Below are 23,062 nucleotides of genomic sequence, written 5' to 3'. Positions count from 1 at the left end.
GAAGTGAGACTATGTAACTTCTGAGGCTGGGCCTGGAGAGACCCTGAAGCTCACATCTGTGCCCTGGTGGAGCTGTGTGCCCTTGTACCGAAGTCCAGCTACCCTACTGGAAGCTGCATGAGGACAAGAAGGGCCTGAAGTTGGAAGGTCATTAGAGGAGAGAATTTCTGGAAGATAAAGTGGCACAAGGGGAAATAGTCCCCAGTATTCCAGTGATCCTAGCTGCTGCCTCTGGTTCCATGCCAAAGAAAAAGACATGTCTTACTCAGCAGGCCACGTATGGGCTGTGTGCGTGGTTTGTTAGTAGTGTTTAGTGCCAATGAGACTGGCTGGTTCTGATGGGTCGCTCCGCTTTAGTGTGGAAACAAGACTATGGGAATTTTATGCTAAAGAAACTTAAAGTTTAATGTATGGAGATTCCTCAAAAAATTAAAAATAAAGCTCTAATACAACCCAGAAATATCACTTCTGCATATTTATCCTAAGAAAACAAAAATGCTAATTTGAAAAGACATCTGTACCCCTATGTTCATGCAGCATTATTTACAATAGCCAAGACATGGAAACAACCTGAGTGTCCATCGACAGACATTTGGATAACAAAGATGTGGTTCATGTACAGGGGTACCTTGGTTTTTGAATGTCTCCATTGACGAACATTTCGGTTTACGAACGCCATAAATTTTATGGATCTATGGTATCAGTAGATTGTAAAAGTCATGCTAAATTTGCAGTTTTAGGGGTCGATTTTAAAGGTCTGGAACGGATTAATCCATTTTGCGTTACTTTTTATGGGGAAACCATACCTCGGTTTTCGAATGTTTCAGAACTTGAACGGTCTTCCAGGATGGATTACATTAGAAAACCGAGGTACCACTGTATATACACAATGGAACATAACTCAGCAATAAAAAGGAATTAAATCTTGCATTTGTGACAACATGGATGGACCTAGAAGGTATGAGGCTAAGTGAAATAAATCACACAAAGACAAATACTGTGTGATTTCACTTATGTGTGGAATCTAAAACAAAAAAATAAACAAGCAAAACAGGAACAGATCCCATAGATACAGAGAGCTAGCTCATGGTTGCCAAAGGGGAGGGGGAGATGGGTTAAAAATAAAAGAAAAAGAAAAACAAACAAACTTCCATCAGCAGCAAAAAATTAAATACATGAATAATTAAACATGCTCAGTACCAGTCTCTGAGTGTTCATCATAGCCCAAAGAACACTCTCCCAATTCTCTTAAATTAGGAGGAAAAAATAAATCCAGGTGGACTATAAAAGGAAGTAGGAACTGTTTGTGCCTAAGACATTGCCACAGGCGCTCTCTGAAATCCAATCAGGAAGGAAGGAAGCGTCTGTGTGCAGATGGACGTGTGCAGAATCAAGGTGCAGACACGGGTGGAACAAGTCTCGGGACTAAAGTCTCCAAACTCTGCCTCCGACCCCAAGGTGACAACCTGGCCAGGTTCTGAAGTTTTACACTGTATTCAATTAAACTCTGAAGTCTTCATTCTTTCAGGAGCCCTGAAAGCAAATAGAAGTGGGTTCACCGAGGCTGCTTCGAAATGCAACGAAGGCCGGAAGTGTTTGAAAACTCTGTTTCTCTGCAATCTTTATTCTCCTCATGCTCCTGACAGTTACTCAGAACAACCTTCCCAAATTAGAAATCTATGTCTTCAGATGCAATTTCAACCACAAACAGGTTTGGACAGCAGTGGAGCCTGAAAGAGCTCTCCCCTGGGAGGCAGGGAACATGCGGAGAGCAGCTCCTGTGGAAGTTACAGGGCGTGATCTGTGCTTTCCCACTCCGAGAACCCAACAGTGATGAGCAGAACCAGCCCAGGTAATTCTAAAGCCCAGGACAACAAGCAGCCAATTGGCGTCACTACAAAAGACCAGTCTTAGGTGGGAACCTGGAAATGGGAGAAGAAGGGCAAGTGGAGAGAGGAAATGGAGAAGCCCAGGGCCCCGAGGTTGTCAGCCACAGAGGGGCCATGGCCCTCCTTAGTGGTTGGAGGTCTCTCCAGGGCCGAGGATTGGACACCAGACACCGAGAACACCTACAAAACTGGGATTAGGTTGGTGCAAAACTAATTGTGGTTTAAAAGGTTAAAAAGAATTACAAAAATCGCAATAACTTTTGCACCAACCTAACAAAATAACCAGAATAGCGGGAATAAACTTTCCTTGAACTGAAATTAGGGTCACTTCATTTCCCCGTGTCTTCCTGGCTGCTCCCTTTCATTAAAAAGGAGTTCAGAAGCCTGGCAATTTGATGAATGAGCGTGGCGTGCGCATGTGTGCTCACACAGAAAGGTGTTTTAAGGGTCTAAACCCAGTCCTGCCTTGACTGTTCAATATGAACATCAAAAAACTTGAAGTTTTCTACTGATGATTTGTGTTCATCTTGGGGATCACTGGCCTGACCCCAGAACCATCACAGACAGATGCATTGGTGAGAGCAAAAGCACGGGGAGACTCTCTGGCATGGCTGGCGGGGCTGGCCACACCCACCCAACCCCATTTCCTCGTGGAAGGTTGTTTTAGGTGGGGAGAGGCAGATAACAGCCTGCGTCTTTTGACACTATTTGCTTGGTAGAATTAATATTTTATATTTAATTTAATTGGCTTCCTAATGTTTATAATAAAAAATTCAAACTTTGAATAGACGTATACAATTCAAAGTAAAGGCTTCGCTTTGCTCCTCATTCCCACTTGTGAGCAGTAAGTGCTAACTTTTATATATAAAGCAATAAGATATAGAATGTTTTAAAAGTAGTACATTAAAATTTCGATAAAATTATACCGCAGCCACAACGGGGAAAAGAACTGTTTTAAAAATCCAATATTAACTTTGTATATTGTGAGTACAAAGTTAACTTTAAAAATAAGTATAGCCATACAGAAGGAAACCAGCATTTATACTTTGGGGACTCAAAGGATGAGGGATGAAATTTGGAGAGAAGGCTTTCCTGATTAACACCATTGCTAGTAAATCACTCTCTGGATCTCAGTTTCCACAATTTTAAATAGCAGAAGCTAACGTTTGTGGAGTGTTCATCCTGGGTCAGGCCCTGAACAGAGACTTCACCTGAAATAACTCAATATCCTATGAGGTAGATACTGTTCATTTCTGTTTTGTGATCTGGAGAGAGTGAGGGACAGAGCGATGAAACAACCTGCTCAAATTTCACAGCCAATAAACGACAGCCAAGATTTGAGCCCAGGTGATGGGACTTTGTACCCGAATGGCTACGCAGTAAAGGTAGAGAGCACCTGATTGTCCCCTTACACAGCAGCTGTGAAGACAAAAAGAACAGTGTATATGAAAGCAATTCAAAGACTGAAAGCAAGCAACTCAAGTACCACGGAAGGTACTGGGGGAGTCATGCGGAAGCTAGAAATTTCAGTGAATGCTGAAGATGAGCAATGCTTAATCACTGTGTTCCAAAATACCCTGGGAGAATAAAGACGTATTTTAAAACGTAAGCCGATGTACATATATTTGAATTAAACATGCATATATCATACTGCCTGGAAGCTAATAACTCCATACAATGTTGCACATGGAATACTTAGCTGCTTTGTAAAGTGAAATATAAAATTGGGATAAAAAGCATGTTCTCGTGCAAATATTTTCCACTGTATTTTGGTCCACACACACACACAAACTGATGTCCTCTAAAGAACGGGAGCTTGTAATTTAGGACGCTGATGGTTTGTTTGGGAGTCAGGAGCGAGGCTGGGAGCATAACATAAAAATGAATGTGTTGCGTCTTCCTCTTGGATTCACGACTACCCCAGGCAAGGAAACTGACAGTGGCCGTGACCTACAGGGAAGTTCTGTATGCAGAGAATGAAAGTTAATGAGGTGGGTTAGGCAATCAGGCCAACACAGCCTCCAATACACCGGAGTCCACAAACATTCTGTCCACTTTGGGGTAACTCAGTGGACTGTGTGACATGGCCCCCTGAAAGCCACCAAGGCGTCATTCACAGCTCAGACTTGAAAAGCCACGGGTGGTTTACAAAATAAAGTAAATTTTTTAGCTGTTCTATTAGTATAATTTCCATTTTCCAAGTGACTTTTAACACAAATCTACCCTGCAAATGTAGCTGGAAGGAGAAGAGCAATGGGGGTTCCAATCTGCAGAAGGTGCAGTCTGCAGTGCTGGGCCTCCAGGCCAAAGGCTCTTCTGGAAAGGTCCCTAGAAATTCTGAGATCTGTGTGGACTCAGCTTCCTGTGACACTCATATACATTAAAAAGGATGAAAACTTAACCCGTGTGGGAGAGTGCCACCTGCTTATGACACCAGAATCCATGGTGCTGCCATGCATTCCTTTGCCACCTCTCCAGGCAGGTGTGGCCAGAGGAGCTGTGCGAGCCATCTTCCAAGCATGATGACCCTCAGCCATTTCTAAGGGACGGTGTCAGCAGTGTCTTCCCACTCGCCCACCTGAGACAAGGCTTGCAGCCAGTGAACTGAGCGCTTTGGGGGCACAATGTCACCAGGAAGTTCTGTGGACCCTCCACCCCAAGCTGCAGACCCAGTTGAATCGGGGCTTCCGCTTCTGTGTGACATGGAAATACGGGCCCCTAGGACTGAGGCCCCAAGTTAGCTTTTATGGTGGACCCAGAATTGACAAAGCTGCCTCTGCCCCGAGCATGGCCAACCCCAGAAAACTGTCAGAAGCACTGGCTTCTGTAATTTCATGCCTCTTCTCCAGACTGTAAAAAAGCTGACCACAAAAACCACAGCCAAACATGTGCTGACACCAGAGAGTGCTGAGGACGAAAGGATGGCTCTCATGTGCTCTTTGGGGTTCTGGAAATCCAAGAGAGGTTATTTACAGCCTATTTCCTGATGTGAAGATAACAGGCAGAACGTGCCTTAAACTGCCAGTGTCACCCCGACACTCTAGGACTGGCTGCTGTAGCACCACTGTGGTTCTGGTAGAAAGGCTCTTCTGAAGGCAGCACTGCTGCTCTTTGCTCCCCTCCTGAATTACAGGATTGGGACTAGTTCCGAGGCAGGGTGCTCCTGCTTCAGAGGTCTACACAAAGTCAGAAGGGCGATGCCGAGTGGAGGCCGGATGAGATTTCCTTATGGAAGAAGCATTGCTAGGGCTGTGTGAAGGCATGCTTCCAGGGGGTCTACTGGGACAAGGGGGGTCTTTCTGAGAGAAGGTACTTTGAAGGTCTCTGTCTTACAGAGGAAGACAGTTTCCCCAGCGGGCACATGGCGGAGCAGGCCTGACACCTTGGCAGTCTGCATGGGTCGTGCCTGCTACTCTGCTGGCCCTCACGTGGGCGGGCGCCTGGCTGCACACACCTTCTGTGCTGGGGATGAGCCGTTCAGTCACACACGCGAGGCACAAGTCACTCGGCAGGTGTGGCCGGCCTCGACCTCCTCGCTAAGGAACCGCCCATCCTCTGACCGCACGTCAGTGCCACCGCACGCGCTTCAGAGTCCCCGGCACGATTCATGGGATCTTCTATGCCTCTGCTCATTGTTCCACCTTTGGCCTTTAAGCAGCGTGCATTGCATTTCTTCAGAAAATGTTGCTTCCTTCCAAAACACTGCAGAAAACGCTGGCTGGCTGCCTGCTGTGTCACCAACCTCAGGAACTCTGTGGCCCCCAACCCTTTCACGTTTGCCGTCTCCCTGCAACCATTGGCTTCTGCTGTGCTAATGAGTGACACAAACGCTTTAATTTCCCTTCAGCCAAAAGAAAGATTTGCTACTCAGACCCTGAAATAATAACTGATTTCCCATTCCACGACAGTCTGGCATTTCCTGGAAAATGCAGCGTCAGTAACTATTTTTGAGGCACCTCCGCAGTGGCCCTGGGGTGGGGTGTGTGTGTGTGTGTGTGTGTGTTAAACCAGAAGCACGTGGGCAATGCTAGTCCAGCAGCACCTGCAGTGACGTGTGACCACCATCGAGCGACCCGCGCCAATAACCAGGGCTTCGGAGTGCAGGCTCTGCGTGAGCTCACACACTGCTCTGCCCACGGAGCACGGCCCCCTGGGGCGCCCCTGCCGAAGCCACTGCTCAGCTGATCCCGCCTTCCATCACTCTGGAATCGTTTATTGGTCTGCATAACGATTTGCGTGGTTTGCGTGGTCAGCCTTCGATAGGAGGACCCGTAAAACAAGCCTTGTAGACTCCACCCTATCTATCACCTCCCAACTCTGGGCCCCAGACCTTCTTCTTCCCAGCTGGTTCTACATCTGCAGTTTGATTAGCTGTCATTAGCGGATAGTTTGGTTCATTTATTATAAAATGAGTTAAACAAAATTATTACTTAAAGCAAGGGAGTGATGATTCACATTAGTGGTTCTCAAACTTGATTACGTATTAGTCACCTAGGAGCTTTCGCCCCACTGGATGCCCAGGCTACATCTAGATTAGTTGCGATGGTGTCTCAGGGCTGGTGCAGAGGGGCCCAGGAATCGTACACCGTAAGGTTTCCTGGGAGACTCCAATGTGCAGCAGGGTTTGAGGACTACTGATTTACAGGGAGGTGTATAAAAACGATGCTATTCAATTAGACTTGTCATAATAGGGAACACTGCCAGAAGCATTGTATGAATATTAACTCAGTTCATCCTCACTATGACCTTATTGTTTCCACCATGTTACAATTGATGGAAATAAGGGACAGAAATCCAGTGACTAGTCCAAAGTCACCCACGTTGTAAGTGGCAGAGACATGACTTTTGGCTGTCAGCTTGGTTCGTGACCCTTACAGTGTCCTCCCTTCTGTTAGGTTTTTCTGCTCTTAGGAGAGCGTTGTCACAGCTGTGGCAGCAACACACCCTCCCAGGCACACCTCTCAGTGCTGGACACACAGACACACTGTCGAGGACGCAAAAGTTCCCAATAAACGCCAGCTCTTACCAGGAAGTGCTTGGTCTACTCTCAGAACAAACCTCTTTTTCCAAAGTTTACATGACTTTAATCAAACCACATACTATGTATCCAGGTCTTTAGCTTAAAACCATTTGTTAACATTGACAATGTATTTTGCCATGAAGTCTTCTTAATACAATTGTCCCGCCTTTCATTTTCTTAAGCAAACACGTGATTCTTCCCCAAAATACAGACAAGCCAACCTACAGCCCTTCTTGGTCTCCCCTGCTGCCTCGCTTTCACAGAGCCTGTCGTTGTTCCCTGCAGCCCTCTCCTACGGGGCAGGCTCTCTCACCCCATGTTAGCCATCTCCCCAACTTTCCTGAGTCACCCCTTTCAGCTTTCGTGACCCCAGTTCTGCACAGAAACAAAGTGCTCGTGGACCCGCCATACTCAGGAGGAGAACCTGACCTTTCTTCCTGCGATGGGGCAGGAGGCAGCCAGGGCTCTCCCAGCCTCAGGCCCCAAGCGGGGACCTCTGATGGCTCCTTCTCCTTGGGGTGTATTTCTCCTGTGCCTGGTGGTGACCAGCGGGCGGGGTGCACTGACAGGGGCTGTGGCTGCTGCCGCCTGAGCCTGGCTGGACATCCACATAACCGCTGACCTTTAGTCCGCCCGCAGGTAGGCTGCTGACTTGCTTCTGGGGTCACACCCCTCTTTATATCGTGCTGTTAGGAACTATGGCTGTGTTTTTCTCTTCTCCACATTGGTCTTCACATCCCAGCCTCTGATGTGGCCCCGACATGAGATAATGGCCCTAGTTTATTCCCTTTCGCCCGTCTGGGGTCCCTAGTCCAAGCCCCTAATTCCAGGCCCCAGCCTGCACTGCCACCTGCCGGCAGACCTCGCCGACCCCCACAGCCTGCTCTTGTGGCCCCAGGCCTCTCAGAATCCATCTACCAACCTCCCTGATGTTTTCCCTTTATTGCCAATGGCCAAGACTTGTCCCAGGGACCTTCTCTGCCCCTGGGGTTCTGGTGTGTTTCTGCTTTGCTCTTTTCTGCCTGACTTCTCCCAAGTGCCATTGGAGCCTGAGGTTTGGCAGCCACTGGAGCTGAGGTTTGTGAGAAATTGTATGCATGTACCTGGCATTTTGTTTTTACCAAGCTATGTGACAGGCAGTGTTCCCCACCTATCTCCGGATGGCTGGCATAGATTGCTCCTTTACTGACAGGGCCAGGTCCTCACACAGGGCACACCTGTGAGCAGGTACACAGTAGTTTCTTAGGGCACCACTCCGCACTGCTTCTGCCATCACTGTGCAGTCTCCACCCCAGGCTCTTCCCTTCACCCCTGCACGTCCCTCCTCCTCCTCCTCATCTGTCAAATTCAGTGCTTCAGACTGTGGCTGCATGTGACAGTCACCTGAATCACTTTGTCAATAAGTCAGAATCTAACTCAGGAAAATTTAGGTTTCTGTTCTTTTATATGAAAGCCAAAAGGCTCTGCCACCAGAATTACTCTGATTTATCATATTATTCCTATACATCACATAGCATGTGGCACATCCTGGGAGCAATGTGTTTGAGGAATGAACAAATGGGTATTCTGATATTCTTTTTCCTAAGGCTGGAGGCTATGATTTCTGCCTACCAAAGCCAACTGGCTAGAAAATGTAAACAGACATCTTCCAAGCATGTTCACATCCAATATTAAACATTTTAGATTTTGACATTCCTGAGCAATCTACTTTTTAAAATATTTTGCTATTTTATATATATTTATTGTAGGAAAAAATAGAAAATATTTCTCACTAAACAAAGCAACTAAAACACGTGTACTTACACCACCCAGAAATACCCACTGTTACCCATCATCTCTTCATTTACTATGCACATGCACTCTTGCATATGTTAAATTGAATCATGCTTGACTCAGGGAGCCATGTATTGTGTGAAATCATAGTTTTATTAGAACACTTGTGGACAAGTCAGCTACACATTAGGGAGGTCAAACGAAAAGCTCCCTGGAGGGACCCTCAGACCTTCCTAACATGCAGCGACAGTGTCACTCTGGTGCTCCATCAGTGGTTGAATCCTTAATTAACATTTGTGTTTGAAAGAATGAACCCTAGAAAACCATGAAATAGAGAAAGTTGCTCTCCAGTGACTATATATAGGGACAAAACAAAAAGTTTAACAAAAACGAGAACGTTTTCTGAGGGTTTTGAGTCTTCAACTCCTAATTCTGTGCTTGCTGTTTTATTTTGACAGAAGAAAATCATAATAACTAATATTTATCAACCACTTTCGTTGGGCGCCGTGCTAAACAATTTGCATGAATTATTATTATTGTGTACTGCTCACAATAGAACCGTCAGGTAGGTATTACACTCCCAGGTTCTAGTCACAGAAACGGATGCTTAGAAAGGAGGAGAAAGTCTGCTGGCTCTGCACTGAGTGGCAGAGCCGGGGCTCATGGGTAAACAGGTTATATCCTGACCGCAGTGTCCTGCTGGTGCTCTAGCAACACTTCGTAAAAATGTCGTGCTTGAACAAAACTTGTTTTTACTAAGTTTTGTGCTGTGCTGAAAATCTCCCTTTCTTTATTGAGTCCCTCTAGAATTTTACTGGAGCTGGCCCCCATTTTCCATCTTGGGGAAATTGAGAATTTACCCATGTCTAGTCTACACTGTTTGTCTCGGTCTTCTGATTTCCCAAAGCTTTTCAGGAGCGGTTCTTCAGCTACGTTGCTTAAGCTAGTTCTCCTGTTTTGCGGTGCCATCTGTTGCTCACCTGGTCTGACCTGGAGTGTCCACTGGACAGCAGGCAGTGCAACGGAGCCCGTGAACTAGCTGGTAGATATGCTGTGTCCAGAACACACAGCAACAGCAGAAATTTTGAGTCAACAGCAGAAAAGACCATTTATCTCAGTGCAGAGCCATTTCCTATACAGCTCCTGTCCAAAGCCCGCCAGAGACGGTTGGGATTCAGGGCTGGTCGTTTTGGAGACGTGAGTGGTTTTAGCTTCCCTAAGCCTCTCCTCTTGAGTCAAATCACGAGAAAGCAGCACACCTGCATTTTACATTTTATTATTGTGGCTCATCGTACAGATCATTTTATAGAACTGTGACATGAATTTTGCCATCAGCTTGCATCAAGTTTGCCATTACAAAGGGCTGTGTGCAGAAGGTCCACTGCGATTGAAGACACCATGTGTTGTATGTTCCAGTGTTTCTCATAAACACGAATGTGGTAAATTCCTCCCAGAGCTCAGAGCCTGCAAAAGGCTCTCTTCTGACCTACCAGTATACTTGGTTGCTTTTCTTAAGTAGTGCTCCTTTATCTTTTTCTTTTGGCCCTGGCACTTTCCTTGTCAGGAAGCTGGTGGCTGATAACCTTCTCTGCTCCTGCAGCTTCCCGTAACCTACGTTTGCTGGTACAAACACCTGCTCAACTGTCTTCATTACCAACCTCCTGCCTCCATCACTCCCCACCCTCCTTCTTTTTGGTTGGTGCCAATAGGTTTACAGCTCTTTGCTTGGTAGTAAAGACAGTGTGTGGGCTAAGAGTCTGACTGCCTGGAATTTTGAGAAACAAACCAACAGTTCTTAGCTGTGTGACCTTGAGTGAGTTTCAGCGTATTCTCTATGCCTCCCTTTTCCATTTACAAAAAGAGGATAATAAAAGCACCTGTCTCAGGTGGTCATTGTGAAAATTAAATAAAATAATGCCAGTAAAGCACGATTCAAAGATGTTATTATTACTGCAATTTCTTTTCTTTTTTAAAAAAATTGTGGTAAGATATACATAACATAAAATTTACTACGTTAACCATTTCTAAGCATACAGTTCAGTAGTAAGTACATTCGCATTGTCATGTAATCTCCAGAACTCTTTTCATCTTGCAAAACGGAAACTCTACACCTATTAAACAGTAACTCCCCTTACGCTGTTTCCTGCAGCTCTGGCACCGCCGTCTACCTTTATCTCTGTGCATTTATCTACCCTAGGTGCCTCAGATAAGTGGAACCATCCTGTGTGTGTCCTTTTGTGATTGGCTTATGTCACTGAGCAAAGTGTCCTCAAGGTTCATCCATGTTGTAGCCCGTGTCAGCATTTCCTTCCTTTTTAAGGCTGAGTAATACTCAGTGGTGTGGATAGACCCCATTTTGTTCATTTACGATGGACGCGCGTGGTGTCTGCCTGTTGGCTGTGGTGAAGAGACTGCTGTGCCCATGGATGTGGATGGATGCTGTGTGTCCTTATGGTATTCTGTGCCTGCTTCTGCCTGTCTTTTCTCATTGTGAGACTCGCCTGCTGTGTGAGAAATTTAAATTGTAGATCTTTTCAACCCTCCTTAGCCAGTCTCTATTTTAGAAACTCAGGCCAAGAAATCCTGTGGACCTTTCTAAACATCAGTGTCTTGTTTCTTGAAGTTAAGCGTCTCTGTCCCACTGGAGATAGCATGTCCTACCTCAGCTCATACTCAAACTTCTCAAACTTCCTGCCACTCCCACTGCGCCATCAACTCTTTCCACACTGGTCAGAATTAGAAACACAATATCAGTTCTACCAGACACTCCTTCCTGCTGCGTGACAAAAGTCCCAGCAAGGGAAGAAAACATTTACCACTTATTATGCGTTTAGATCACTGACACCTCCAGCCAACGTCTAGTTAACCCCCTTATAATCTTTTCTAAGGAAGACTTGATTATTACACACTGTGACTGGCAAGATAAACTCTAGAACATTCCCATAAGAGTACCGTTTGCCTCTTCTTTGATGTTTATCCAAATGCTTTGTCCCATGTTCTTCCCCTCCAGGGTAGAAAGCTCTCCAGTGCTTCTCTTTCACTCACTCAGCTTCTTTCTTTTGGAAAAGGGACCCTCTTTCCCTGCTGTCCTCTCGTCATGAGTGTTGACAAGTATCAGAAGCCAATCCTGCCTTGTATTTCCCAGCATTCCTAGCATAGTCGTTGCTACCTCAGTGCCACTGCGAGGCTGTGCCCTCCCTGTGAAATAAGTGCCCTTTCTTTCTTCTCTACCCTTCCTTCAAGGCCCGAGTCACTCTGCTTTCTCTCTGCAGCATTTACGGATCTGTCTTTGCTTGCATTTTGAGAATGTGTCCTTTCTTTGTATGGATGTGGCACTTACCACCTTGCTTTGGACTGTGGATTTGTGTCCATTCTGCCTCTCTAGTAAGATCAGGGGTTGGCAAACTTTTTTTGCAGAGTCAGATAGTAAATATTTTCTGCTTTGAGGGCCATACAGTCTCTGTTGCAAACATGCAACTCTGCTATTGCAGCGTCAAAGCAGCCATAACACCGTGTAAACAAATGAGGATGACGCTGTTCCAATCCAACTTATTTTCCTAGACAGTGAAATTTGAATTTCACACAATTTCCATATGTCACACAACATATTCTCCTTAGGATTATTTTTTAACCATTTGAAAATGTAGAAACCATTCTTTGCTCCTGGTCTGTACAAAAACAAGTAGTGGACTTTTTGTGGCCAGGCTGTGGTTTGCTGATCCCTGGATAAGAATGCGCTGACAAGAGGGTGGGCTGGGTTCTGTGCCCACGTGCAGGCCACGGTGTTCTGCCATCAGGGGGTGCCTCTTCCAGGCAGGGCTGCGGCATACACCTGCCTGCTTCTCTGATGACGCGATTGTCTATTTAGAAAATCCCAAGAAATCTACAACAAAAAGAACAAAATGCCAAACTCCTCCCAAAACTGATAAGTGAATTCTGCAACATTGTAGGTTTCAAGATCAACATACAAAAGAAATCACATTTTTACATACTAGCAGTGAACATGTGGACCTGAAAATTAGAGATACAATACCATGTACACATACTGCAAAAAAAGTAATACTTAGGTAATGCGATCTAACAAAATGTACGGGACTTGTGTGCTGAAAACTACAAAATGCTGATGAAAGAAATCAAAGATCTCAACATATGGTGAATATAATATTCACAGATTTGAAGACTCAACATAGTAAAAATGTCCATTCCTATCAAAATCCCAGCAAGGCTTTCTGTAGACACAGACACATTTATTGTAAGGTTTATCCATATAGGCACGGGCCCTAGAATATCTAAAATAATTTTGAAAAAGGAGAATAAAGTGGGAGAAATCTCTACCTGATTTCAAGACTTATGGTTACAGTGCTGTTTGGTATTGGAGGACACACACAGATCAATGGAACAGGATAGAGAGATCAAAATGTTAAACATAAAACCATAAGATTTTTAGAAAAAGACATAGGAGAAAATTTGGGGAACATAGGATTTGGTGAACAGTTAGACTGGACATCAAAAGTGTAATCAGGGAGGCCGGATGTTCTCAGTTGATTAGAGAGGAGCTCTCAACAAGGTAGCCTGTTCAATTCCCCCATGGGGTGATGGGCTGCGCCCCCTGCAACTCAAGATTGAAAACGGCCACTGGACTTGAAGCTGAGCTGTGCCCTCCACAGCTAGATTGAAGGACACGACTTGGAGTGGATGGGCCCTGGAGAAACACACTGTTCCACAATATTCCCCAATAATTTTTTTAAAAAAGTATAATCAATAAAAGAAAAAACTGATAAACAGTACTTCCTTGAAATTAGAAACTTTGATCTGTGAGAGACACTTTAAGAGGACAAATAACAAGGTAACAGAAGAAAATATTTGCAAACCACTTAAAGAACTGGTATCTGGCATATAAAAGACCCCTTAAAACTCAACAGCAAATAAACCAAATTATTCAATTAGAAAATGGGCAAAATACGAGGAAAGATCCTGAATGGCCGGTAAGCACATGAGAAGGGGTTCAACGTCATTAGCTGTTAGGGAAATGCGAGTTAAGACTAAGTGAGATATCACTACACACTAGAAAAGCTAAAAACCAAAACAGAATAGAACAGTGACATTAGCAAATGCTGGCAAAGACCCGGAGAAACTGTCTCACACATTGCTGGTGGAAATGTAAAATGGTACAACCACGCTGGAAAGTAGTTTGACAATTTCTTAACCTAAGTACGTCAACCATAGACTCAATGACCAAACATCTTGGCATTTTCCAGAGAAATGAAAATATACGGCCACACAAAAACCTGGGCATGATTCTTCTGAGCAGCTTTATTTGTCATAGCCCCAAACTGGAAATAACCAACGCGTCCTATCTGTGAATGGTTGAAGAAACTGTGGCTCATCCCCAGCAAAAAAATAAATAAATAAATAAAAATAAGGAGCCACTGCTGTACCTAAGCTCTGAAGGGTGTCATGCTGAGTGAAAAAAAGCCAATACCCAATGGTTATTTACTGTATGATTCCACGTATGTAACTGTCAACTGTAGGAAGATGGCAGATGCATTAGCTATGGGCAGGGCTTCCAGGCTGTGGGGAAGGTTCTGGGAGTGACTAGTAAGGGGTCGCAGGTGGGAGATGGTGACGGTTTTCTGCCTTGATTTTGGTGGTGGTGATGGGAATCAGCGCTTGGGATCAAATGACACAGACGCCCCCGACACACACACACTCACACACACATACACACACACACTCACACACACTCACACACACACAGTCACACACACACAGACACACACACACTCACACACACACATACACACACACTCACACACACACTCACACACACACAGACACACACACACACTCACACACACACACACTCACACTCACACACACACTCACACACACACACTCACACACACTCACACACACACAGACACACACACACTCACACACACACAGACACACACACTCTCACACACACACACACACTCACACACACTCACACACACACTCACACACACTCACACTCACACACACACACACACACTCTCCCTGTACCAGGTCACGGTCCTGGTTGTGTATTGTCCCGCAGTTAAGGTGGGATGGGGAGGAACCAGGAGAAGGGGTGGCGGGACCTCTCTATACTATCTTTGCAATTTCCCGTGTGTTACAGTTATTTTTAAATTACAGACAAGAAAGTGCCTCACACTGTCTCGTAAGAGGAGAAACCGAGAGGTGGCGGCGAAGCCCAGCGCTGGCGTTTACCTCCGCGCGACCCGGGGCCAGAGCGGCCAGGCGGGCGGAGCGGGAGCCGGTGGCTGGGCCCGGCGGGTGGGCGGCGGCGTCTGCGCGTGCGGCCCCCCCTCGCGCGTGGGGCAGAGCCCGGGAGCCGCGGAGCAGCGCGAGCAGCCCTTTCTGGGCGTCGCGGGCGGACGCCTGGGTCCGGGACGGGCTCCGAGCCCCCGCTTCCCGTCCCCGCACCCGCCGCGCGCGGCCCGCGCCCCGTGGGAGCCCGGGGTGTCCCCGCCGCGCGCGCAGCATGCAGTCCCCGAGCATCACCCCGGAGCAGCTGTCGCGGCTGCTGCGGGACCACAACCTGACGCGGGAGCACTTCATCGCGCGCTACGGGCTGCGGCCGCTCGTCTACACGCCCGAGCTGCCCGCGCGCGCCAAGCTGGCCTTCGCGCTGGCCGGCGGGCTCATCTCCGCGCTGGCGCTCTTCGGCAACGCGCTGGTGCTGTACGTGGTGACCCGCAGCAAGGCCATGCGCACCGTCACCAACATCTTCATCTGCTCCCTGGCGCTCAGCGACCTGCTCATCGCCTTCTTCTGCGTCCCGGTCACCATGCTGCAGAACATCTCGGACAACTGGCTGGGGGGTGAGTCCGCCCGCTCCACCTGCCCGGCTCCCGGGGACCCGCCCGCCCCGCGCGCACCCTGTCCTCCCACTGGTGACTTTCCTTCTCCGGCCCCGGGAGCCGCGCGCGTGCGACTTCCTCTCCTGCGCTCCCTGGGAGCTGAGGTCTTGGCCGCTTCGGTCCAGCGGGTTCTTCTCTGAGACACGCGGGGTGGGAACCGCCTAGGAAAGGTCCGGGGTCCAGAGGGACGGAGTCGCCCGCTCTTCAGTCATGTCAGCGCCCTTGTCCATAATTACCAGGACTCTTTCTATTTTTATATAAAAGTGAGACAATTATTTCAAACAATAAAAGCCCCAACATCCCGTCACTGCCTCAAGGGCCAGGTCCACTCCCCACGTGCCCGTGTGGCTTCCGGGCAGTTAGTTATGTGTAGACCAAGCTCATGTATGGACTTAAAACTTTTGAAAAAACAAATAGAAGACATTTGCAGAAGAAAAATATCTTGGACCCGTCCTTCTTTTTTAAAAATTGGATTAACAGACTCACTAGGGGGAAGGAACGCAGAAAAGGCATGCCCTCCTGACTGGTAAAGAGGAGCAATTTCTCCTCCTTCCTTAGAAGGGAGCAGGAACCGCAGGGAGGACACCTGCAGTCACTGAGCTGGGAGCAGGGTGTGGCGGTTGGGGGAGAACAGACACTGCTCTTCCCCAAGTGATCCAGTCCTTTTTCACACACACACACACACACACACACACACACACACTCCAGAGTTTGTCCCATCAGCCATCAGCTGAGTGTGATGTGTTCTCACCACTGCCTGCCGTGTACCTTGGGGAGGACACATGGGTGTACCCACACTTTTAGGGGTCGGTGTATTCTTGTGGCCACATCAAAATTCTTAGAAAGTGGTGAGAAATATAGAGAAAATCTGAGAGAAAGGGATCATTACACCTCCAAGCCCTGCCATTTCCACCTCCTTGCTAATTCCTTTCAGTCTCCTGGAAAGTGCTTCTTTCATCCCACCAGTACCGATCTGAGATCTTCAGTTTATCTCCCTGTCATTACTTTTCCCCCACTAATTTGCACTGAGTTTAGTGTTAGTCAGGTTTAGGGCCAGGATGCTAAAACCTTTGATTCACAGCCCATCTATTATGTGAATATTTCCCCCAATGCACAAAGCATTAGAGTACATAGCATTGACTTGAAAGTCACACATAATGCTGAGAGGTGTACATTGATTTATGGATTATAGACTTTCTTATGCATGTGGACAAAATCATTCTACTTGGGCATTTTCATGTTTCCCAGTGCAACCAAGTCCATAAAATTAATGGGACAACTTTTGACCATCTTATGTAACTTATTTTTTGAGGAAGAGGCACAGGAGTTATTTCTAAATGTTTGTAAGGACACATTTAGGAAGCATACTTATATTGCTGGATGATTATAGCTCTATATTTAAAGGAAAACATCATTAAGCAAAGTGGGATCTTATGCTGGGAATCAAAAGACCCAGATTCCTACTTTGGCTCTAATACATGTTAATTCCATATGTCTGGACCTCAGGTTTTCGATAAAATATTAGGGATTCTAGAAGCTTGGAAGCAGAATGACACATATCTTTAACCCCTGGCTGTGCTGGAGAATAATGAGTGGGTGAGACTGCATGTGGGTCACCCTGCCTGCAGACTTAGGTGAGCACTGCAAAGGTTTTTCTCAAACTTTGTTTCCTTGCTTCCCAGTTCATGGAGGACAGACATTTCATTTTAACTTCTAAATGCTGAAAAAGGGTAATGCATTGCTTATGTGTTTTACAGGGTTAGTGTGAGAATAGAGTGTGTTAGTAAAAGTGCTTTGAAAAAAATGGATCACTCCATGAAAATGTAAGCTATAATTCTGTTAAGGAGTGTTTAATTAGAACTGACCTGTGTTTATCTGGAACCAGATTTATATAATAAATATTCTTGTAAGTTGGGTAGGCAACACCAAAATTGAAGTTTGGGAGCGAGGAGAGAGCTTACGGAGGTACTGGAAGATAGTGATGCGAGGAGAATTAGACTGTACTTTATAGGATCTGAAAATAATTGCAAAACTGCATCGATAAATTAACCAAAAGAAAGTTCAAGGTGATGTAGTGTGTGTTGAAAATGAATTTGCAGTTCCATTATTTCATGAAACTACTGCAGGTTCCTTTGTGGAAAAGCATTCTACCTCGGGCATCCAAAAATGAATAAAGCTCATCGATGCCTTTTTGGACCTCAGAGAGTAGGAAATGCCCCCAAAATGAGCAACAGTAGGGCTTGATGGGAGAGGAAGCACTCGCTGTGGGAGTGAGAATGAGGTGAAAGGTTTCACCAGGGTGGGGTGTTCGAGCTGGATGGTGAAGAATAATTCAGACTGTTGCCAGCAGAGAAAGGATGATGGAGTGTGTTCTAGGACAGGGGTCAACCCAAAGTTTGGAGGAGAGAAAGGAGGTGAAGTATTTCAAGAACACCGTATAAGGCATATCAAGAATATACAGTCTATATGTGGGGAATGGTGGGAAATGAGACAAAGGTAGGTTAGTGCAACGGGAGAAGGAAAAGTACATTGAAAGTTGTATAAAACCTAAAATATGAATTCCCCTCAAATTCCTTCAGGGAGCAGGGAACATAAACAGAGCAGGTGGGAGACCCCTGGGAAGCCGCAGGGGCAAGACTGGTGCAGGCAGGGGTGTGTGCCCAGTACTGCCACTTCTTCTTTTGCTGCTGTTATCACTCTTACTGTCTTTTCCAGGGATGCTAGGGATACATATTTTCATGAGGTTGGCACTTAATTCAAATTTAAAAAGTAACATGTAGCTGGGTGAAAGCAAACCTCTCTGAGTTTGGCCACAAATAATTCATGGACCTCGTTGGTGACTTCCCAACAAAGTGTCTCTCTCAAAGGCTTCTGACCCTTTGGATGATGGCAGGTCTGGAAATGACCAGCTGACTTGTTTTTTTCCCTTTTCGGGGGCCACTCACCTGCCTTGCTAAGGAGCAAGAGCGCTGTGAGTCAGAGCCTGCATGTTGACATGCTCCCCGCACCCAGTGATTCTCACTCAAGTCTGACATGCACGACTAGCAGTAATGGTTCTCAGACCTGGCTGCACAGACTGTCCTGAGAGGCTTCTAAAACCCGCTTGTGCCAGCCCCGGACTGTGACTAGTCTGCACTACTTCTGTCTGACTCTGCAGCCAGCTCGAACCCACTGTGCACATCTCTACATAGTTCCTCGTTCGGGGACATCGTGCTGCTGGCCTGAAACAGGTCATGTGGGAGTTTACACTGTGGAAATCGGCAGCTACAAATTAGGACTTTAAAAACAAACCTGAGACCTTTGGTTTCCAGCATACTGCTCAGCAAAGAAATTGGCCTTCCTTTTGTACCGTGATGGCACCAGGGGAGACCAGGTGTATCCATAAACATTTAGCTTTTTCCATGCATTACACTTGTCAGAAGGAGATACAGGGTCCCCAGCAGCTAAGTCGCCAGCCCTGAGGCAAACGGCTGTGCAATCGCTTTTACACCCCTGCGTTGCCGTCCTAATCTCATCTACCTGTGGTCCACCGGGTGGCTCACTTCCACAGTACTCCCCAGAACTTGTTCCAACATGGAGTTAGCAGAAGAGGGGCTCTTTGCCCCACAAATAAGGAATAGCATTTGCTTATGACTTCTATCACTCATGTGAGGATGGCCTTGTGTTCCCATAGCAGTTACGAGTCCTGAAGCTCTGTGCCCTTCTGATCATCTCTGATCTATTTGGTCAGACTCCAGCAATGAACTTGCCCCTCGTGCTCTTGGTCAATGGAATTTCCCTCTTCTTTTCTGCAGCATGTTCTCCCTCCTTTTATCTGTTTCTTCACAATATATAAAAGTTCCTCGAAATTCACTCACTGAACATGCTTTGCTTCTTCCAGGTCAACTCAGTAACCATAGATTTGGTTTCTGAACAAACATTTTGCTCCCTTCTAGAAGATTCCATAAACATCTCTTCCTTCTTTCTTTGTTTTCTTTATGTCTCCATCTCTTTCTTTATGTTCTGCCTTTGATGGTTCTCACACTTCTGGTTACTTTTAAGAGTGTGTCCACTGAAGCCTAGCCTGCAATCTCTTCTCTTTCCTCATTCATTTCTGCACAAAGGCTGCAGTCAGGACTCTCATCTCTCTGCTGATGATTCTGAAATCACTATCTAATCATTATTGTAAGCCACAGTCTCTCCCTGATCTGAAGATGAGGCATTTCTTTGCACGTGGATATCTTATTGGCATCCGGCATTCTCCCCTCTGCCCAGCGTCTACACTGTTGTTAGTAGTCCTACAAGTCGCCCTTGCATTCGGCATTTCTGAGGTATCTGCTGTGTGTGGGGTATCATAGGTGTGGAGAAATCTGTGTCCTTGTGGAATAGACAGCTGTCAGTCAGAGCAAGAAGGGGTGGAGAAGCATTCAAAGAAAAGACGGGTGATGCAGGGGTTCCAGAATGCACAGTGGGGACACAGTGTGGAGAGTGGAGAGTGGGGGCCTTGAATAAGAGTGTGGGATATGCAGAGCCTGGATTAGGTCCAGGGGTGAGGGAGGGTCTGGGAGAATGGGACCCATGGTGACCGAGGTAATGTGAACGTCAGGCATGGGAGGATGCATTCTGAAGACCTCCCAGAAGGCAGTGGAAAGTCAGTTCAAATTCCAGCCTCCTTTTCTGGCTCTCAGCATCAACAAGGTGGGATGGGGAGTGTGGGCAGGGGTAGATGACAGCCTGGTGGGGACCCTAGGACTCTGTGCCCACCTCCATCCAGCTGTGGGTGTGGCCGCAGCCAAGGGACATGATGGTCTCCCCAGGTCCCTTGCAATCCCACTGAGGGTGGTGAAAATAATTTTCTAATGGTGGCTGGCAAATTGACTAAAGCAATCCCAAGAAAGGAGTTCCCAAAATGCCCTAAGTGTTGGCAGCATCGTTGGGAGACGGGCACATCCACACGTGTACTGCACTCAGCCAAAGACCACTCGCTTGGGTAAGAAAATGTAAAATTACTTTTCTCGGCAGCTGATATGAAAATTCCTCTTAGGGTCATGATGCTCAATCTTGGCAGCACACAGGAATCACACGGGGAGTTTTCAGAACCGTGCCTGCTTCCTACCCCTACAGATCCTGATTTACTTGATCTGAGTGTGATACCCGGCTATCAGCGTTTCAGAAGCAAAGAACTTGCAGCCAAGGTTGAGAACCACTGATGCGGTGTGAATGCTGACAGCACTGAGGCTTGGGCTCTAATGAGGGTTAAAAGAAATAATGATGCAAAGTGCTCAAATAGCAGAGGGCCTGCCACATACACCAGTGAAATGCAGTTATTATGTTTTTTAAAAACAGGCATTGAAGTCAGAATGCTTGGAAGACACAAAAGGAGGTTGAATAAATGGAGTCCAACATGGACGGCTGAAACAATTCTTTCATTGTACGCGGCCAATTACACTGTTACTAAAGCCCTTTCTCTTTTTGGAGTCTTTCGAGATGGATTTGGAAAGAAGTCAAAAATGATGAAAAGGTGGGGATAGAAGAAATACAAGGAAAGAGAAGAAGAACTATTCTCTCGCCTGGGGAACAGAAGCCTCGTTCTAAATTAGCACACCTCACAACAAGGTTTTACCCAGAGCCCAGTGCCTGGTGAGGGTGGGAGACAGGCAGCCAAGGTCCTGGCTTCATCACAACAGGTCCCTTCTCTCTTTTTAATAGATAGAGTTTGCATACGGTTTCTTTTCTTTTTTTTACTGTAGTAGATTTTTTATTATTATTTTAATTTATTAGTTTCAGGTGTACAAGACAAGGTAATACTTAGATGTTCATCATTTATATCCCTCACACTGTGAACCCCCCTCCCCCCATCCACTATCCCTCCAACCTCACACCGAGCCATCACATTATATATATAAAATTATAATTGGCATTCATTAATGTTTAGCTTCTGGTGTACAATGCATACGTTTTCATATGAAAATAAATAAGGATTTTACTGGGAGGAGGAACCGGAAGGGGAGAGGGAGGAAAAGAAAAAGCAATCATGATACATAGCATGAAAGATTTAAGTGAGTTTATAGAGATTTCGAGCTGGTACATTGTGAAATGGGTTAGTAAAGGAAGTTGGTGAACATATCTGAATTCTTTGGGTCAGCTAAGAGCAGAGGGAGTAGACTGGAACTTCTGTTTTATTATTTGATTAGTGGTTAGAAATTTTCACTTATACTTGATATAATGATTTTCTATGACATGTCAGAAAGTTTAGGGTTTCTGGGAAATTTTAAATATAGTGAAGTTAATAAATAAAAAATCAACAGTATTGGGAGCTTTAAAAAATCTTTTACCAAGTTTTAAAAAAACTTACCAGGAAAGTTATTGGCAAAGAAGACTTTTAAAACAGAGAAGTATATTTAAAAAAAAAAAAAGAAAATAAAGAAAAGAAATCAAAGGGAGGCCCAACAGCAACAGTAGTTTGAAAGTAAAACAGAAAGCTGTACCCTGAGCTAGCCCCTGGGTGAGTTCCCTAGAATCAGTTATGTACACACTTTAAGAAGAAAAGATGCCATAGGTCAATTTTCTCCAGAGGTGGGAAGTGGCAGTAGCTGCAGAAGCATTTATATAGATTCTCTCTACGTAGGACAAGAGCATTTTACAGTTAAAATAAGGGCAGGCAGTGATTTAGCAATGGGAATGTTTGAAAAATGTCACTGTGTGCCTAGGCAGCACAAAAAGAATGCCCTTTTAAATTTGCTTCCTCCACAACATAGCTTAGTTCTTTAACCAGTGGTCGGTTTACTAGGATTCTTGTTTGCAAGTAGAGAAGGCCAACGTAAACTAACTCAGGGACAGGGGGGACTATTCTGCCTTGTGGAACTGCAAGTCTCAGGGCTAGGGCTAGCTTCAGGCACGGCTGGATCTAGGTTCTCCAACGATGAGTTCAAGGCTTTGCCACCCTCCCGCTCTGTGCTCAGCTCTCTTCTTTCTAGCCTGTGGTTTCATTCCTGGGCTGTCTTGTCAGGTGGTGTGAGATGCTCCCCGGACCTAGAGGCTCACATTTTCTTTAAAACCCCCTACTTCAACTCGAGTGACTATCCCCAGATGAATGGATAAGCAAAATGTAATATAGACACATAACAGAATGTCACTCACCCATAACAAAGAAGGAAGATATTAAGCATCATGCTAAGTGAAATAAGCCAGACAGAAAAAGACAAAGTTTATGATTCCAGCATGGACTATCTAGAGCAGGCAAATTCATAGGGACAGAAAGTAGATTAGACATTACCGGGGGCTGACGGAAAAAAGAGAGCATCCTTCCTGGTAGCTACAGAAAATCCCAGAGGATTCCGGGCAGCTTGTCATTGTTCTCTTACCCATAGAACCAATCACTGTGGCCTTAGCTCTGAAATCTGCTCAGACCTCAGTCATGTGCCCCAGGCTGGTGGGAAGGTGGAGGTCGGGAGGTCTGGGTCACCCCCTCCTGAATGACTTGGGGGAAATTCAGG

General features: G+C 46.0%; 1 protein-coding gene across 1 annotated transcript in view; it reads left to right on the top strand.

Moving 5' to 3' along the window:
• The first annotated feature begins 15,150 nt into the window (after positions 1-15,150).
• Positions 15,151-23,062, top strand: part of QRFPR (pyroglutamylated RFamide peptide receptor) — a 36,362-nt gene continuing 28,450 nt past the window's right edge. The window contains exon 1 of the mRNA XM_081076649.1: positions 15,151-15,548. Coding sequence (XP_080932775.1) covers positions 15,209-15,548 — 340 coding nt within the window. The 5' untranslated portion in view covers positions 15,151-15,208. The remainder of the gene's footprint in view (positions 15,549-23,062) is intronic.

Source organism: Rhinolophus hipposideros (genome assembly GCF_964194185.1).
Source record: "Rhinolophus hipposideros genome assembly, chromosome: 16".
NCBI lineage: Eukaryota > Metazoa > Chordata > Mammalia > Chiroptera > Rhinolophidae > Rhinolophus > Rhinolophus hipposideros.
The sequence above is the reverse complement of the archived record's forward strand: the minus strand, read 5'-3'. Positions and strand labels throughout refer to the sequence as shown.